Genomic DNA, 19,043 nt, shown 5'->3' on the forward strand with positions numbered 1-19,043 from the left:
CTTTGTGGAGTCTATAGATATTAAAAGGAGCTTCGCTTTTAGCCCTGCCTAATTCTATATATCACCTAATTCTATATATTAAGGGTACTGCAAGAGAGACCGTTTCAGATTTTAGACTTCCAGAGGTTTACATCTTTCTGAACTTCATTAACCCTTTAAGTCCCAATGGTGACCAACATCAATTTTCTCCCAGCAATATCCATACATTGTGTAGAGATAAGGTTGTGAGAATTAATAAAATGATTATCTAAGAGAAAGTGCCTTGATCTTTTCTCAAATTCTCGCAACACATTCTTTAATAAAATGTATAGAGATGAGTTTAGAGAATTTGTATGTGTATATTGGGGCTTAAAGGGTTAAAGCATTCCTTAGGGCCATTTATACATTTGTACGAGGAAAAATAAGACGCGTCTTACACAAAAAGCGTTAAGTAAGACGCGAACTGGACCATTTATACGAGCATGTCTTATCTAAGTCTTCCGTATACTTAAGCTTACTTTTAAAGTGTAAGTTTATAATACGAAGATAGCAATTTGATTAGCAAATATAAATTGTGATAGTTTAAAGTTAAAAGGGTCTACTTACACCAGCAGATGTCACGCATTTGTCCAGGAGGTCAGTTATCGCCTTCTCCTTACATAATAACAAAAAATCTTTTTCCTTCGCGATGCATGGACCAAATGTTTCTTTTTTACCTTTAACGGCGTGCTCATTTTATTTGAGCGAAGAAAAAAATAAAGCAGAATGGACAAGGAAACGAAAACGCGTTGTAATTTGTAAACAATTTTCTCCCGCCAGTGGCCTGCCAGTCCACCACGGGGCAAGCGACAATTTTCCCGCCAAAAATTAACGCATGCGTACTATGCGTTTCTATGCGTTCGCGTTTTATGTGAGACCATTCTCGTCCCCAGAGCCCGTCGTTTCTTGGTCACGTGGGGCTACAAATGAAGTCGAGTGGCTCTGGGAACGAGAATACGAAGTTTTTCTCGTCTTAGCTAATACGCGTCTTATCTAAGAAAAGGTGTTAAAGTGCAACTAACCCCCCAATTTTTTTTTCGCTGAACGAAATCTTCTTATCATCCTGCTTACTTGTGCGAAAGAATTTTGGTCATAGCCTTTTTCCTTATTTTTTTATAATTTTTCAAAGTTTCAAATTTTGGCGGTTCTTGCGGCCACTACCGAGCTCTGTGGAGAGTGGGTCCGAGTGTTATTGTGACGTCATCGAAGGAGCTCGATCTTCGCGAGCAACACGGACTTCTCTTGAAATCTTCTTCTGGAATCATGTCCGACGCTTGTGTTGTTTTCGGTTGTAGCAGAACAGCCGATCCCCAAAGAGGTATCGGGCTTCATAGAATTCCTGTCCTGTGATGACTCACGCGAGGAAAGCGTTAAAAGAGGACGGAAATGGGTGAACTTTGTCCAGCAGAGGAGAGCTAAATAGGAGCCAACCATTTTTACAGCGTGCGCGCTTAAAAACAATCGAACTTTTGATCTAGTGATCAACGATCAGGAGCTCATCATTCTCAAGGCGAGTTTTCGCGGACTTAGTTTTAAAGGGAACAAGGTCGTCGGCTAAATCAAAGCAGAAGATGGACCAGTCTTTACGATGAGGTACGATATTTATCTGTACGTAGTAAGCTAAGATTTCCGGGCAGCCATATTCAGATGATAGCATATTCTTATGTTGGAATGTATTGCTGGTAAGAATAGTCTCCCGCTCTGCTTATTTTGCTAAACAAAGAACTTAATAGGTTTCTTTTGTTTCCTATTTTAACGAAAAAAAAAAGGCCAACGCATTTTTTGCATACGTTTTTTCTTGCAAAATAAGCTAAAACTGGCAAAAAAATGCAGGGCAAGGTTTTTCTGTTGAATCAGAGGCCACATAGAAAAATTTTTAGCTGATTTGTAAGAAAAAAACATCCAGAACGTTTGTTCGCAAAGTGTTATTCCAAGCCCTTCATTATTGAATGATATTACGTTTTTGTAGTTAAGTCTGTATAACCTCTTTATTGAAAATATTGCCTGTTTTTGTTTTCAGGCATATTCCTGCAGCAGTTCATTTCAATTTCAACCTGCACGGGGACTGCACTGGTATCACAGAGATCGGGGTTGGAATCCCTGTAAGCCTGAATTTTTTCAGGCTTTCTTTTCACAACTGCACAAGTTGTGTATTTGACTGTAGTGATCTTTTCTGTTTATAATATATTATGTAGATTATTTTCTATAAAAATTGGAGAAGGGAATGAATTTTGTGGAAAAAGGAGTAAAGATTTTCATCCTCACAACCCTTTCTATCACCTTTAGAGGAGCTGCTGAATTGTACTGTATTCAATTTACTTTTTTTCCTAGTTCCTGATGAACCAGTTGCAAGCACGAGTTCAAATACAAGAAAAAGGAAAAAAAAAAAACAGAAAACTCCCAGAGATGGCCCCAAGAAAGCTTGCTATTGCTCTGCATGCAAAAATCCTATGAAAGGACACAAGAATATTAAAGACTGTCCAAAGAATAAGAAATAGGGCTAGAAGTTTAAAAGCCATAGTGAATATTGTCTCTGTTGAGCTTCTGTAGGGAACTATTCTTGTACAAGTTTTGAGTTATACTACGTATATACATGTGTGTATTGTGATTGAATTGTGGTCTATATATATACAGACAAAACTGGTCAGCTATATCTATCCTTTTGCAATTGAAATCAGAATTCTCGTACAAATTATGCATAGCCTTGAAGGTTGGTTAGCAATAATAACTCTTTAAGGAAGCTTACCAGCAATATTAAAGAAAAGTCAAAGGACTTTGGTGGGCAATAAATTGAAACCAACCAGTCAGCGGGCTGTGTGTATACCGTAAATCCTCTATTAAGCCCCCCCTTTTCAGAGGAGGAAAGTTAATAAGCCCCCCCTCTCTATTAAGGTCCCCCCCCTCCCCCTCCCCCAATCCTTATTCTTCACAAAACAATTAACGTGGACTGATCAGTTATGGTTTATTCAGGCTGGAAATTCATATTGTTTTTGGTCTTCGGCCACATGACCTCCAACTTCATATGCTTAACTTTCTCAACTTTGTGCTCTAGTTCTCTGTGGACAATTGTCACCATTTTCTTATAGTATTATAGTATCATAAATTTCAAGGCTGTTGATATAAAACATTTAAATGTAAGAGATAAAAAATGTAAATAAATTATAAGAGGAGTTTTCCAGAGATTTTCGTTTGTATGTTGTGTACGACAAATAAATACAAGTAACCATTCTCATAAAAATTACCAAAGAACATGAGGCCGAAAGCACATTTTTGAAGAAGAATTTTGTTTTTGTTACTTTTAGGCTCGCACAACTGAATTAAATACTTTTGACAGTGACTGTAATTGTACAACGCATTAGTCTACTCTGTCTCATACCACGGTATTTTAGCTCAGGTGATGCATTTTGCTAAATTAAAGAAGCCCCCCCCTCAAAAGTGCTTGAAAAAAATAAGCCCCCCGGGGGGGCTTAATAGAGGATTTACGGTAGTTGTGTCTAGAACTAGGGGATTTGAGGACCTGACCTTCTCTTATCAGTGACACATCTCCTGATCTCTCTTTCTCTCGTAACAAGGGGCTATAGGAGATTGCTCTTTTTCATAATGGAGAGGAAAAAAGTTTTGTGCTAGCAGTGGCCTCTTTTGGCGGGCAAAAATAAATTTTCATTGCATAATGACTTTTTTATTATTTACAACGAACACCCCTGGGGTGGTACTCAACAAATTTTCACAGACCCAAATATAGATTTCCCTACCCTTTCATATACTTCAACGAGTAAAATCCCTACCCTTTCATATACTGAAGCCAGAAAAAGATACCCCTTTTAGGCGGAGCCTCCCTTTATAGGCCATTATGGTGAGTACCCCCTGGGCAAACACCCCACCTGTTGATTTATCACTAGTTCTTTTTTATTACATGCTTATTGAAATTTATGAAATTGTATATCAAAAGGAAAAAAAATAGTGGTAAAAGCTACAGTTCAAAATGAATCTGCCGTTTACGTCCACAAAAGATGAAGTAAAACAGACAGTTAAACAGATGATCAACAATTTAATAACAGAATAATTTACAAGGAAAAAGCCTAAAAAGTTTACTTAATCATCTTCGTCGAGTTCGAATCCAGTGTATGTTTCATCTCTGCCGAGTAAGCACACGCAGGAAGAGGAATTCGCTTGTAGACAAGCCTGGAAAACTCCCTGTAGGCAATGCTACGCAAGTAACTGTAAAAAAAAAGACAATAAGAAAAGTATTTAATTTCGGCTGGACGATGTATTAAAGAATTTGTATGTTTTCATATCGAGTGTGCACCATATCGATCGTATTTGACTCCAATGCGGTACAAAAATAACAAAAACTATCTCACCTTTCTTCGGTTCCAGTTTGTTTATATCTCTGTTTGGCTTTGGTATTGACACGTTCGCCAGCCATACGGAAGCTCCACTTTTGAAGGCAGACAGGACCAAAACCAGGATGTTGTGTGATACACCTTAAGGCCGTTTCGAGTTGAATATCTTCAAGAACACTTTCGCTAAACATGGCTTCTTTGCAACCAACTACAGCTCCTATCAGCAGTAGCACGCACTCGCTCAAATTCTGAAGGACAACACGGCTGCAGTTTCCACAGGAACACCTGTAACAATCAAGGTGGCTAGAATCATACAAAAATAACACTTTTTGTAGCGACAGCTAACAACTCTCATCATACATTACAGCAATCACGCCGCCAAACAAGCAAGTACTCGATTATTTACATAAGCTTTTACTTCGATCTTCACACGATCATACTACAAATTTGTCGACACTCACCAAGAATCCACATGAACTGACTCTTCAAGTCTTCCCCGTAGTTCTTGCTCTAGCTTATTTGTTTCATCAACTTCTTCTTCGTACTTTTTTAGCTATTCTTCATCAGCCAAGGGTTGATCGGCATATGCAATGTCATTTTCCAGGCTTTCACATGAAACTTGCGACTCGCGATCACTTTGTTCATCTTCCACTTCGGCCAAATTTGCCTCAGACTCTTCTGAATTAAAACTTCTCTCAGAACTTGAATCACTTAAAGACATATTCCGTTGAATTTTGGTCGTTTGAGTATCCTGCTCGCTTAAAATCAGTTAAAATGATTTTCCCTTTCTCGCTTCTCGGTCATTTACTCATGAGTTCGCGGCAGATGTCCTCCTTCGATGACGTCACAACAACATTCGTACCCAGCTCTCACGAAACTCGGTAATGGGACACAATGGACCTAACTTTAAACAGCCATGGAAACGCGAGGATTTTGTCAATCACGATAATTTTTTCGCAAAAGTAATCAGAAAAATAAGGAGATTTCATTTAGCGAAAAACATTTTTGGGGGTTAGTTGCACTTTAAGGGCTGTTCTAAAATAAGACGCGCGTTAGCTAAGTCGTGTCTTATTTTAGACGAAATGTGCCGTTCATACGGAAAGCTCGCGTCTTATGTAAGACGCGTCTTATTTTGCCACACGAAAAGAGTGTTTTTGTCACCTTATATGGCATTTTTGCCGTGCTAGTGATTCTAGACGACTAGAGCGTATCCAGGAAAGAGCACTTAGGGCTATATATTGTGATAAACATTCGTCCTATGGTCAATTACTATCTATGGCTGGGATATCTACTCTACACAACCGGCGACTACAGGACATAGCTATTCTCATGTATAAAGTTAAAAACAACATGTGCCCAGCATACATTAGCACTCTCTTTGAACAGCCTGCAATTAAGTATGAACTGCGCAATCATGACTTCACTATACCCAGATTCAACACAGTCTCCTTTGGAAAGCACTCGCTCAGGTATATGGGCCCAAGGGTTTGGAGTTCTGTTCCTAGTAATGTGAAAAAAGCTTCCACGTTGTCCTCCTTCAAATATAACATCAGAAAAGTGGATCTTAGCATGCTATTAGATGACAATAACTGCTCTAACTGCTCTCTTTGCACTTCTTAATCTTTTATTTCTTTTTTTTTTTATTTATAAGTAATGGATACATTTGTACATATTGTATATAGTTCTCTCGAATTTCTCACTTGCTTATACTGTACATAGTTTTTCTTAATTTTTAATTAATTTATTAATTGATTTATTTTTTAAAATTTATTTTAGTGTCCCCACTTAGTGGTTATATACCGCTATTACAGTTTGACACTTTAATAAAGGTATCATCATCATTATCAATGTTCAAAGGAGTTTAGTTCCCAGCAATGATCTTGTCCAGCAGCATGACCGCCTTGGGGGTGACTCCACTCGGTGGAATGGTGGAATCCACGAAATACTCTAACGTTCTTCGAGTTAGTATGACGTTTGAGTCAGTATACATGTATATCCTTTTTAAAAGATTTTCCTCTTATTCTGGGTTTTAAAATATTCCGTATATTCCGTGTTTTGTTTGAGAATATTTTGTGCATTCTTTGTCTCTGCTTTTATGTCAGTCCAGTTCAAATCAAGTACAGAATGTTCTGTAAATTCCGTGTTTTAGTACTTCCGTATATTCCATATTTAAGAATATTCCGTGAATTCCGTCATTCCGTTCCGTCGTTCCGTTAGTCCTCCGTTCCTCCAAATAGGGTCACCCCAACGAGAGGTTCTCTAGTATCTTTTCATTTATCCACTTTAAATAACAATGATTTAACTGATTATAAAGGGTATATGGGCTCTCGAAGTAAGCAAGTGTACTTCCTGATCATGTATTACCTTAACGTATTACCTGCGTTACAGCGGACTTCCTCTTACCGAGTTCCTCCCGGTCAAGTCAGAACGCCTTGGACAAGTCGAGTGGTCCACGAGAAACACTTCAGTATAGTACCGGTATTTTCTTCAATATTTCGATGGAAACTTCATTACAAGCCACAGCAGGTGATATTCCAAACACCAAACAAGTTTTCCTTCCACAAGAAACGCTTTATCATCCATTTGACGTTACTCTTGTTATTCAAAATGGGAAAGAATTCAAAGCTCACAGACGTGTTCTTTCAGAAGCAAGCCCTTTCTTCGAAAGGCTGCTTAAAAGTGACATGAAAGACGCTATCGAAGGAATAATCCACCTTGAAATGATACACGAGGGGTGTTTGAGCGACATATTGGAGTTTATCTACACAGGCCGTGTTCAAATACCAGGGGGAGAAAATTGTACCCGAGACTTGATCGCCATTTCAGACTACTTGGTTCTTCCACACCTGAAAACCATCGCTGAGAAAGTTTTGGTGGACAAGCTTAATGTTCTAACTCTGTTTCAGCTTATTATTTTGCTGACAGTTATCAATGCGAAGACCTTTTTTCCATCTCCATGAGTTTAATATTTACAAATTTCAGCAGTGTAGCCAAAACGAAAGACTTTTTGAATCTGTCATGCAGAGAAGTCAAAAGGTGGATTTCCAGTGATGAAATATATGTAGAGTCCGAGGAAGATGTGTTCAACATTATTCTAGCATGGATTGATAACGATAATGAAGAGAGAAAGAAATATTTTGCAGATCTGTTTTGTGAAGTTCGACTTGTTTATTTATCGCTTGACTTGACTAGTGGTCTGTTGGCAAATGACCTCGTGAACAACAATGAACAATGTTTGCATCTTGTGATGAATGCAGTGAAGTTAAGTGTCTCTCAGAACCATTACGATCGCAATGTAAGGCCCAGAAAGTCACTTGAGATCTCTGCATTACTAATCTGTGTGCGAGATGATAGACAGCAAGACCAACTTCTATGTTACTCTCCCACTGAGGATGAGTGGTCTTGTTTCCCTAGCACAGTGCCAAGCATGACTAATGGTGAAGTCATCTCATGTGATGATAAACTTTATTTTATATCTCAAAGTGATGGCAAACTTTTGTGCTATGATTTTTTCTACAACTGCTGGACATCATTACCTTTTATAGAGCAAAGAAGATTGCATCAATTCTTTGTTAGAAATGACAAAGAATTGTGTGCTTTGGTCTCTGAAGATCAAGACACATGTTCAGAATGTCTGTCACTGAGTGCCAGCAGGAGAAACCCACCTTGCGGAAAAAAGCATAATACGTTTATTATGAAGTACAAACCCGAATCAAACACATGGGAAGATATGACTGCACTTGATCTGGACTCACGAGTAGGACTTTGCGTTGTTGCTCAAGACAATTTCATATACTTTCTTGGTGGATATGCCGAGAACCGATATGAGACACTGAAAGATGCAGACAGGTACAACCTCAGCACAAACACATGGGAAAAAATAGCTGACATCCTAGAACCAAGACAGAGTGCATGTGGAGCAGCTGCATGTGGTAGAATTTTCATTGCTGGTGGAGTAAACAGAAATAATATTTCAGAAAGATGTGAAGTGTACAATGAAACAACAAATGAATGGCATTTCATTGCCAGTTTAAACACAAAAACACCATGGGACACTGGAAGTCCCACTTTGTTATGTGTTGATAACAAAATGTATTTATTATTTCGTTACATTTTTGGCTGGAATGAACAAGGGAAAATGGGCTGTTTGTATGAGCTTGACAGGGATGAATGCTGCACCAAAACCGAAATTCCAAATGAGAAGATGCTGAATTTAGTGTTCTTTTATGTCATGACAAATATTCTTTCCTTTTAAAACATTTCCCACACACTTTACATTCAAATGGTTTTTCTCCAGTATGTGTTCTTTTATGTCGTGACAAATATTCTTTCCTTTTAAAACATTTCCCACACTCTTTGCATTCCACTTGTTTTTCCCCAGTATGTGTTCTTTTATGACTCTGTAAAATATATTTACGGCTGAAGCATTTCCCAGAGTCTTCACATTCATATGGTTTTTCTCCAGTATGTGTTGTTTTATGCTGTGACAAATGTCCTTTCCGTTTAAAACATTTCCCACAGTCTTCACATTCATATGGTTTTTCTCCAGTATGTGTTGTTTTATGTCGTGACAAATATCCTTTCCTTGTAAACCATTTGCCACACACTTTGCATTCAAATGGTTTTTCTCCAGTATGTGTTCTTTTATGTTGTGACAAATGTCTTTTCCTTTTAAACCATTTCCCACACTCCTTGCATTCAAATGGTCTCTCTTTGTTAAGCATTCTTTTATGTAGCTTCAAATGCCTAACAAATACACAATAGAGATGTCCATCTAGTGCGCCAATCAATTTAAAACTTTCACATTCCCACAGGCTAACCATGGCATCACTTTACCCAGGCAGATGGGAATATTTTGACCTTTAGCTTGGCTAAGGGAATAATTTGCACCGGATGTGTTACATTTTTAAACGTAAAAGTTTGTCTGTTACCCTGTGAGCAGAGATCTTCACTGGCTTCCTGTTGAGGAGAGAATTGTTTTTAAAATAAATTTAATAACTTTTAAAACATTGAATGGCTCTGGTCCCCGTTATCTTGAAGATATTTTAAAATTTTACCATCAATCAAGGACATTACGGTCATCAAGGGATCATTCACTCCTTGAAGAACCAAATTTTAACATGAAAACTTATGGCCAGCGAGCATTTTCCGTTGCTGCCTCCTGACTATGGAACAAGCGCCCCTTTGAAATTCGAGCTTTTTCTGATGTTAATCTTTTTAAATTTAAGTTGAAAACGTTTCTTTTTAAAAAGGTATATGACATTTAGTTTCATCATATTTGTTTTTGTTTTCTTTCCTTTTTAAGATGTGTATGCTATAAATTTCCCAAAATGTACAGTAGGGTTATATGTAAGCTTGTGATTAATGATATTCCTATGTCCTTTTTTACATTGTAAAGTGCTTAGAACAGCAATGTATCAGCGCTATATAAATTCCATTATTATTATTATTATTATTAGGTCTGACAACATGGATGGATAGATGCCATCTTTCCCTTAGTGAGATAGAAGGTAAAGTCAAACAGCCTTTGATTAATGTTAATATTTCTTAAAAATTTTGAGGACTTTAAAAGCTACAGGTATGCATTTTTGGAGGCATTAAGGCATGAAAAAGTCATCAAGTGTTCAGTTGCCAATCAGCATCATGTGGATTCCCTTAAGTCTATTTTTCGATTTTACTGAGTGAATCTGCAAAACATTTCTCCTTTGGGAGGCGCAATATTTTGACCACTAGTAACATTGGGCTAATGTAACTGACGAATTTGAATAGGCCTGTTTGAAAAACTTCAAATGCCCGGGGGTAATGTTGAAGTTTCAACTGATCAGTGCATAATTCATAGAGGTCACATAATTTTCAACCAAGCTCCTCATATTTCTTACCCTTTCTTGACAGATAAACAAAACCTCACTTGATTAGAACAGCTTACCCAAGGGAAGCAAAAAATTCCACATCAGAGTTTTACCCCCTAAATATTTTACACTGTCATTTGCTGTTTCTATTTGTTACTGTAAAAATTATTAAAGAAGTTTGCACCTTTCAATCCCAAATGTTGATAATAATGTAAGAAAGATGAATAAAGTTTACTTATTATTGTCTTAGTGTAGCCATTTGTGTTTTGGATTGCTTTGAACCTGGCATCCCAGGTGCGGATCCACACCGGTTTCCACCATTTTACGGAAATCAGTCAGATTTTTCATAATAAATATAATTTTAAAAGTTGATTGAATTTGATCATCTGGGTGTATTTTTAATTGTAAAAAATCTTTGCAAGTTGAAATCTTGCTCCACATCCAACAAACAACATGGAAATTAACCTTGATGAAATAATCCACCAATTTGCAAGGCTTCACCCGAGAAGAATGGAACTGGCCAATATCCTGTCTGAATCAATCAGAAACCCAGGAAAGGGGTCTTTAGGGAGTTCAAATCCAAAACATTTCCTGCCTGCGCATTTTAGAGGTCTGTACTGAAAACGGGTGTGGAAAATCACATTTTTTGGTCTGAAACAGGGTCAGGATTTGGAGAACCGGGCAGCACACCCCTCCAAGAATTCCCAGGTGTACCCCCCGGGCCCTTTTCCTTTCATACATAGGCTGGGGAGTTCCCCGCAACAAGGACGCCCCCGATTTTCAAGGCATTTCTTTGCTACTTTAGCCCTATGTACTGTCCAACTAACAGGCGATTTCAAGCCACTGACACAGTGTTTCATGCACTTGAAAGCGGGTAACCAAACCCAAGGAGCAACAGGGGCGGATCCAGGATTTTTTTTTAGGAGGGGGTGCACTCGTCTCTTGCTCTACTTCAACACCAATTAACCAATTAGCTTTTTTTTTTTGCAGAATACCAGTTGTATTAGGAAACCGCAGGTCATCTCAGGGTGGAGGGGGTGCGCACCCCCTGCACCCTCCCCCTAGATCGACCCCTGAGCAACTCATACCAGAACGTTTAAGCGTAATGGGCACGCTTGTGCTGTATTGGGCATTCATTCACTTTCAATTCAAATCCGTTCCATCAAAGTTTTGTTTCTACTGTTTTCTAATACCAGGCTGAAACTGTTGGAAAATATATGCCAAGAAAGAGGGCGAAAGCCAACAAGGTTAAAAGCTTACCTGCGGCCTTCCATCTCCGCAAGATCTCTGAAAAACCAACAAAGAACATGTGATAAAAGCTGGAAGACGCACCGTCTGCCAGAGCAGGGCCTGGGAATGACGGATCGACATTACCAGGGAGGGAGGGAGGGTAAGAGGGAGGGTGGGAGTACTGACCAATATTGGGTAGGGTTTGGAACCCTGAGCCTGTTTAGGACAAAAAAAATCCTTAAATACATACCCTGTCTAGGGCAACATCCTCAATTTTATTACCCTGTTTAGGACATAGGACAAAATGAACGCCGTCTTGTTTTAAAGCCATTTATTGGCAATTGCAATAGAGCAATTCATGTTACAATCATTGCTTTTGAATAAAGAATTCATTTAGGAAATCAAATCAGTCGTTCTCCAAATAGGGTCACCCCAGCGAGAGGTTCTCTAGTATCTTTTCATTTATCCACTTTAAATAACAATGATTTAACTGATTATAAAGGATATATGGGCTCTCGAAGTAAGCAAGTGTACTTCCTGATCATGTAAACACCGCGGCAAAACGTCTACGCATGCGCCAGGTTGAACAGTTCCGGTCTCTTTTTTAGTCACACTTTCCAGTCAGATCAAAGTCTCCCGCGCGCTCTCGGCTTCATTCTGTGTGCAGCTTGTAGTTCAGTCGTTCTGCTTCATGCTGCTCGTGTTTTTGACTATTTTGTAGTTATGAAATTGCTTTTATGGATAACCAGGCACAGATCACTGAAACAATTAGTCGATTAGATTCAGAAAAGGTAAGATGATAAATTATTTTTGGCTAGAGCGTCAGGTAAACTGATTTTCATTCACGAAAACAAAGTTTTGGACTGTTATTTTTCACTTAACCTGGCTGAAACTAAGACATAAAAAGTTATCATTGCAAGCTTGTGTATTGTAGTTCTAATTTTCAGTTCTTCAATTTCTCAGTCTTCATGTCTTAAAGCCGATTCGAGCTTTATTTGGAAAACGACAACACACATTCGCTTTGTAGTTTTATTTACCAGTGAGTTTTACCGTGTTTTGAAACGAAACTCTTCTGAGTTGATTGCCATGAAACATACGCCTAATTATACGGTTGAGGTTGGCAGCAAGTTGACAACTCTATTTATTTTTTTCATTCTCAGAATCAGAGAGCGAAAGCTGGTTCGATGGCTTTTAGAAGTCGCACTTTTAATGCCATGTATTTAGCAGCTGGAAGTTTCGTGTTTGCATGAGATGCAGCCGAGCCGCACAGTCTGAAATTATTGAAGTCTTCAACAAAAGAACAACCATGTAAAAGAATTAAATAGGCATTTTCTTGAACGAATGTCACTTATAGGCATGTTTAGTTTCCCAGCACTGAAAGCTCCGGGTGTTCGTGACTGTAGTCATCAAAGGCGAGGTTGTTATTAAATCCCGCACTGCCCTCCCGCACATCTTTGTTTTGAGTTCTTGTTTTCTCTGATAATAAAAAAATTGTTGAACAGACTAAAATTTTATTTCCTGGTTCTAGTGTTAATGATAATGATGACGTCTTTATTTTGGTTTCTTTCATAAGTATTGCCATTCTTTCTTAGTTATCGCCTTCTCCCAAATTAACTTATCCCAAACCAGTAGCATGCAAGAAAGCCAGTAAAAACAAATTCGTCTTGTCGAGCGCTCGCGACCTGCAAACTTCAAACACCATTTTCACCGTTCGTGCAAACAGATAACCATGTGGTGCAAAAGTTTGACACTAGAAAAATATATAAGCTTTCGAATGAAGTGATTTTTTCGCCCCCTTTTTTGCCTGTTTCTCCCTTTTTGCTTTTAACCTTGGTGCGACGGCAACGTTATGCTTACGCAATTGGTTCATATACTAGACCAGAAATAAAAAGCTTACTGGATGTTGAATTTTTTGCTCTTGCGCAGTGCGTTTTGCCGCAGTGTCGATCATGTATTACCTGAGTAAATAAACACCGCGGCAAAACGCACTGCGCATGAGCACAAAATTTAACATCCGGTCAGCTTTTTATTTCCGGTCTAGTATATAAACCAATTGCGTAAGCATAACATTGCCGTCGCGCCAAGTTTAAAAGCAAAAAGGGCGAAACAGACAAAAAAGGGGGCCAAAAAAATCACTTCATTCGAAAGCTTATATATTTTTCTAGTGTCAAACTTTTGCACCACATGGTTATCTGTTTGCACCAACGGTGAAAATGATGTTTGAAGTTTGCAGGTCGCGAGCGCTTGACAAGACGAATTTGTTTTGAATGGCTTTCTTGCATGCTACTGGTTTGGCATAAGTTAATTTGGGAGAAGGCGATAACTAAAAAAAGAATGGCAATACTTATGAAAGAAACCAAAATAAAGACGTCATCATTATCATTAACACTAGAATCAGGAAATAAAATTTTAGTCTGTTCAACAATTTTTTTATTATCAGAGAAAACAAGAACTCAAAACAAAAGATGTGCGGGATTTAATAACAACCTCGACTTTGATGACTGCAGTCACGAACACCCGGAGCTTTCAGTGCCGGGAAACTAAACATGCCTATAAAGACTTTCATTCAAGAAAATGCCTATTTAATTCTTTTACGTGGTTGTTCTTTGGTCGGTAAAGACTTCAATAATTTCAGACTGTGCGGCTCGGCTGCATCGCACGCAAACACGAAACTTTCAGCTACTAAATACATGGCATGAAATTTCGACTTCTAAAAGCCATCGAACCAGCTTTCGCTCTCTGATTCTGAGAATGAAAAAAATAAATAGATTTGTCAACTTGCTGCCAACCTCAACAGTATAATTAAGCTTATGTTTCATGGCAATCAACTCAGAAGAGTTTCGTTTCAAAACACGGTAAAACTTACTGGTAAATAAAAGTACAAAGCGATTGTGTGTTGTCGTTTTCAAAATAATTCTCGAATCGGCTTTAAGGCATGAAGACTGAGAAACTGAAGAACTAAAAATTAGAACTATAATACACAAGCTTGCAATGATATGTCTTAGTTTCAGACAGGTTAAGTGAAAAATAACAGTCAAAAACTTTGTTTTCGTGAATGAAAATCAGTTTACCTGACGCTTTAACCAAAATTACACACTGAGTTATTATCATCTTACCTTTTCTGAATGTAATCGACTAATTGTTTCAGTGATCTGTGCCTGGTTATCCATAAAAGCAATTTCAATAACTACAAAATAGTCAAAAACACGAGCAGTATGAAGCAGAACAACTGAACCACAAGCTGCACACAGAATGAAGCCGAGCGCGCGGGGGAGACTTTGATCTGACTGGAAAGTGTGACTGAAAAAGAGACCGGAAATGCTCAACCTGACGCATGCGTAGACGTTTTGCCGCGGTAAGCGCTACAGCGGACTTCCTCTTACCGAGTTCCTCCCGGTCAAGTCAGAACGCCTTGGACAAGTCGAGTGGTCCACGAGAAACTCTTCAGTATAGTACCGGTATTTTCTTCAATATTTCGATGGAAACTTCATTACAAGCCACAGCAGGTGGTATTCCAAACACCAAACAAGTTTTCCTTCCACAAGAAACGCTTGATCATCCATTTGACGTTACTCTTGTAATTCAAAATGGGAAAGAATTCAAAGCTCACAGACGTGTTCTTTCAGAAGCAAGCCCTTTCTTCGAAAGGCTGCTTAAAAGTGACATGAAAGAGGCTATCGAAGGAATAATCCACCTTGAAATGATACACGAGGGGTGTTTGAGCGACATATTGGAGTTTATCTACACAGGCCGTGTTCAAATACCAGGGGGAGAAAATTGTACCCGAGACTTGATCGCCATGGCAGACTACTTGGTTCTTCCACACCTGAAAACCATCGCTGAGAAAGTTTTGGTGGACAAGCTTAACGTTTCTAACTCTGTTTCAGCTTATTATTTTGCTGACAGTTATCAATGCGAAAACCTTTTTTCCATCTCCATGAATTTAATATATACAAGTTTCAGCAGTGTAGCCAAAACGAAAGACTTTTTGAATCTGTCATGCAAAGAAGTTAAAAGGTGGATTTCAAGTGATGAAATATATGTAGAGTCCGAGGAAGATGTTTTCAACATTATTCTAGCATGGATTGATCACGATAACGAAGAGAGAAAGAAATATTTTGCAGATCTGTTTTGTGAAGTTCGACTTGTTTATTTATCGCTTGACTTCCTGTGTAGTGATCTGTTGGCAAATGACCTTGTGAATAACAATGAACAATGTTTGCATCTTGTGATGAATGCAGTGAAGTTAAGTGTCTCTCAGAACCATTACGATCGCAATGTAAGGCCCAGAAAGTCACTTGAGATCTCTGCATTACTAATCTGTGTGCGAGATGATAGACAGCAAGACCAACTTCTATGTTACTCTCCCACTGAGGATGAGTGGTCTTGTTTCCCTAGCACAGTGCCAAGCATGAATAATGGTGAAGTCATCTCATGTGATGATAAACTTTATTTTATATCTCAAAGTGATGGCAAACTTTTGTGCTATGATTCTTTCTACAACTGCTGGACATCATTACCTTTTATAGAGCGAAGAAGATTGCATCAATTCTTTGTTAGAGATGACAAAGAATTGTGTGCTTTGGTCTCTGAAGATCAAGACACATGTTCAGAATGTCTGTCACTGAGTGCCAGCAGGAGAAACCCACCTTGCGGAAAAAAGCATAATACGTTTATTATGAAGTACAAACCCGAATCAAACGCATGGGAAGATATGACTGCACTTGATCTGGGCTCACGAGTAGGAATTTGCGTTGTTGCTCAAGACAATTTCATATACTTTCTTGGTGGGTATGCCGAGAACCGATATGAGACACTGAAAGATGCAGACAAGTACAACCTCAGCACAAACACATGGGAAAAAATAGCTGACATCCTAGAACCAAGACAGAGTGCATGTGGAGCAGCTGCATGTGGTAGGATTTTCATTGCTGGTGGAGTAAACAGAAATAATATTTCAGAAAGTTGTGAAGTGTACAATGAAACAACAAATGAATGGCATTTCATTGCCAGTTTAAACACAAAAACACCATGGGACACTGGAAGTCCCACTTTGTTATGTGTTGATAACAAAATGTATTTATTATTTCGTTACATTTTTGGCTGGAATGAACAAGGGAAAATGGGCTGCTTGTATGAGCTTGACAGGGATGAATGCCGCACCAAAACCCAAATTCCAAATGAGAAGATGCTGCATTTAGTGAGGAAGCTTAATGACAATAAACGATACTTCATAACATTTTCTTGTTCATTGAAAGTTTTTAAAGAAAGCAATTTCCTTAAACAAACCTTGCTCTCTAACCAAGTCGATAAAACCAAGTGTGCCGTTATGTGACTAAGCACCAAGTTTGGGGGCATGACTAACCAATGATATTATTAGATTTGCATATTTCTTAAAATGCCATTTTAAACTGTTTGCTTCTGTCAATGATTCTAAAAAACGAACTACAGGGGTGGTGTGTCAGCCTTAGGAATATGTGACACATTGTAGTTTTGTGACTTATAATAACAAATAATGATAGTATATTTATTTAAAATTTTGAGAATTCATATCAAATTATTGAATATGAACGATTTTATCGAGCCCTCATCCAGTCAGTGGGTATGATACCTATCCCCAGTTGTGTTGGTTCGCAAGAAGGGCAGATCCACCTATTCCTGCTGTCCCTCTCACTGTGTAGATTACCAATGGCACAACGTTACAATAGTGAAAGATTTCTATCCATCCGCTTTCCTGAATAGATGACTCAGTTGATACTTTGTCCACTTCTTGCTGGTTCAGCACCTTGAACCTTGCCAGTGGATCAAGGATGGTAGGCTGGGAGTGGCCTGTATCAGTTTACTGTCATGCCTTTTGGACTGTGCATTGCTGTGCATCCATACTTTCAGGCAAGAACCTCATGGAAGGTGTGGGGCAGTGCTGGCTGGACTTCCATAAGAGGTGTGTTACCTTTATCTTGATGACATCGCTAGAAATACACTGACCCTTGAAACTGAATTAGAACAGCTAGAAATAGTGTTTGCCAACCAAGAATGGCAGGAACTAAACTTAATCCTAAAAAGTGCCATCTCCTCAAAAAGCGAGCTTCCTTCTCTGTGTGACGTGGTCTCTAACGAGGGTTTGTCCTCTCACCCTGTTGATTTATAAGCAGTTCGTAATTGGTCCCTCTGAATCTCTGCCTCCCATCTTCAAAGTTTCCTGGGTCACTGCTCCTGCTAACCTCGGTTCACTTGTGGTTTTTCAAGCATTATGCCTTCCCTGGATGGACTGAAGTGGCTGCAGGGGAGCGGCTTTACAGGCTGACATCCGATCTCACCCTTCTGGTTCCTCCGCAATTTAGCCATTGGTTGCAAGTGAGGAAAGTTGGTACCGTTAATTTTTTAATCATTATTTTATTCTTTTTTGTACCATAATTGTGAGAGAGAACGCGGCATGCAAGAATGCGACGGTGCTTTTTAACAGGCTTAAGCAAGTCTCATCCCAGGCAGCTGTGCTGGCCAACCTAACTTCAAAAATGCTCCTCTTCCTGGACATAGATGCTAATGTCATTGATGTTGGAGAGGGAGTTTGACGAAGTCTGAACGGCGATGATGTGGCTGTGCGACACTTTCACCGCTATCTCTATGGATGACACCTCAAAGTCAGAACTGACCATGGGACATTCAAGTGGCTTATGAATTGTAGAAATAGCGAGGATTATACTGTAAGTTGGTTCGAGGCACTTTGGATATATGTTCTTGAAGTCGATTCTAGCTGAGGACGGAATCATAGTCATCCAGACGGACTCCGCTATGTTAAATGGCAAACGGTGTTAACGAAATGAATAGAGTGGTTTTCGTTTGAGTGTCGTAAAACCAAAACCAAAGTAATTACTCTGGCCAATCACATAGGACACAGACAATACATTGAACCAATCAAAACTCGAAGTAATTACATGTGGCTGACGCAAAGCGCGGGAAAATGCATGCGAGCGCGTCACAATTGGCTTTGGTTTTACTTCTGATTGGATGAAAAGGTGGCGCGAATCTTTTAAGCCAATCGCATCGTGTAGAAAGTGCAAAACCAATTACTTTTCGACACTCAAATGAAAACCGCTCTAAAATGAAGAACGCTAAGGTTTGTTCAGGAAGGACAAAGAACTGTGCTTTCTCGGACGTGAGAGTCGGAAACTGAAAGGGATGAGATCTTCTGCAAGCTCGTTGTTTGTGAGAGTCAAAGGAGAGAGTCAAGAGTCAAGTCTTGAGACCATTGCATGGCAGCCTAACGGCCGCGCAATCTTTGGATGAAGAGGTCGTTTGAGCGAGTGAGTGAAGGCACGTTTTTTTAAATATACGATGTCGAAACGTCACGACCAGTAATAAAGAAACTAGATCAGAACCAAGAAGCTAAAACGGTTGCAGACATCGCCGTGCGTGAGTTTCTGCCTCTCTTCTAAATTGTTTCAGGAGTTTGCTCACTGAGCCGCCACTGGAACTTCGACCACCGTTCTCATAACTAGTGCTGCTATCAAACAGAAGGTCCAGTATGGCCATTGCTCTCATGAGGGGTTCCGTGTGTGTATTGTGCTGTGTTCTGAAGTCTTGACTATCGGAGACGCTATAC

The 19,043-nt window shown here is 39.1% G+C and overlaps 2 protein-coding genes and 1 long non-coding RNA gene across 3 annotated transcripts; 2 read left to right on the plus strand and 1 right to left on the minus strand.

Moving 5' to 3' along the window:
* Nucleotides 1-4,156: 4,156 nt before the first annotated feature.
* Nucleotides 4,157-5,241, minus strand: LOC140941762 (uncharacterized). Its single transcript, XR_012166500.1, has 3 exons — nucleotides 4,823-5,241; nucleotides 4,380-4,646; nucleotides 4,157-4,236 (listed from the first exon to the last, which is right to left on the minus strand). It is a non-coding gene; the product is annotated as an uncharacterized lncRNA (long non-coding RNA).
* A 2,076-nt stretch (nucleotides 5,242-7,317) lies between these two features.
* On the plus strand, nucleotides 7,318-8,616 carry LOC140942222 (kelch-like protein 21). Its single transcript, XM_073391186.1, has one exon. It carries the CDS (start codon nucleotides 7,318-7,320, stop codon nucleotides 8,614-8,616), a length of 1,299 nt encoding a protein of 432 aa, XP_073247287.1.
* A 6,199-nt stretch (nucleotides 8,617-14,815) lies between these two features.
* LOC140941750 (kelch-like protein 21) lies at nucleotides 14,816-16,854 on the plus strand. Its single transcript, XM_073390764.1, has one exon. It carries the CDS (start codon nucleotides 14,919-14,921, stop codon nucleotides 16,773-16,775), a length of 1,857 nt encoding a protein of 618 aa, XP_073246865.1. The 5' UTR covers nucleotides 14,816-14,918; the 3' UTR covers nucleotides 16,776-16,854.
* The last annotated feature ends 2,189 nt before the right edge of the window (nucleotides 16,855-19,043 follow it).

This window comes from Porites lutea, chromosome 6 (assembly GCF_958299795.1).
Source record: "Porites lutea chromosome 6, jaPorLute2.1, whole genome shotgun sequence".
NCBI classification, from domain to species: domain Eukaryota; kingdom Metazoa; phylum Cnidaria; class Anthozoa; order Scleractinia; family Poritidae; genus Porites; species Porites lutea.

Bases quoted from the DNA above. Each gene is read 5' to 3' on its own strand.
- LOC140942222 (XM_073391186.1), top strand. From the start codon at position 7,318: ATGAGTTTAATATTTACAAATTTCAGCAGTGTAGCCAAAACGAAAGAC.
- LOC140941750 (XM_073390764.1), top strand. From the start codon at position 14,919: ATGGAAACTTCATTACAAGCCACAGCAGGTGGTATTCCAAACACCAAA.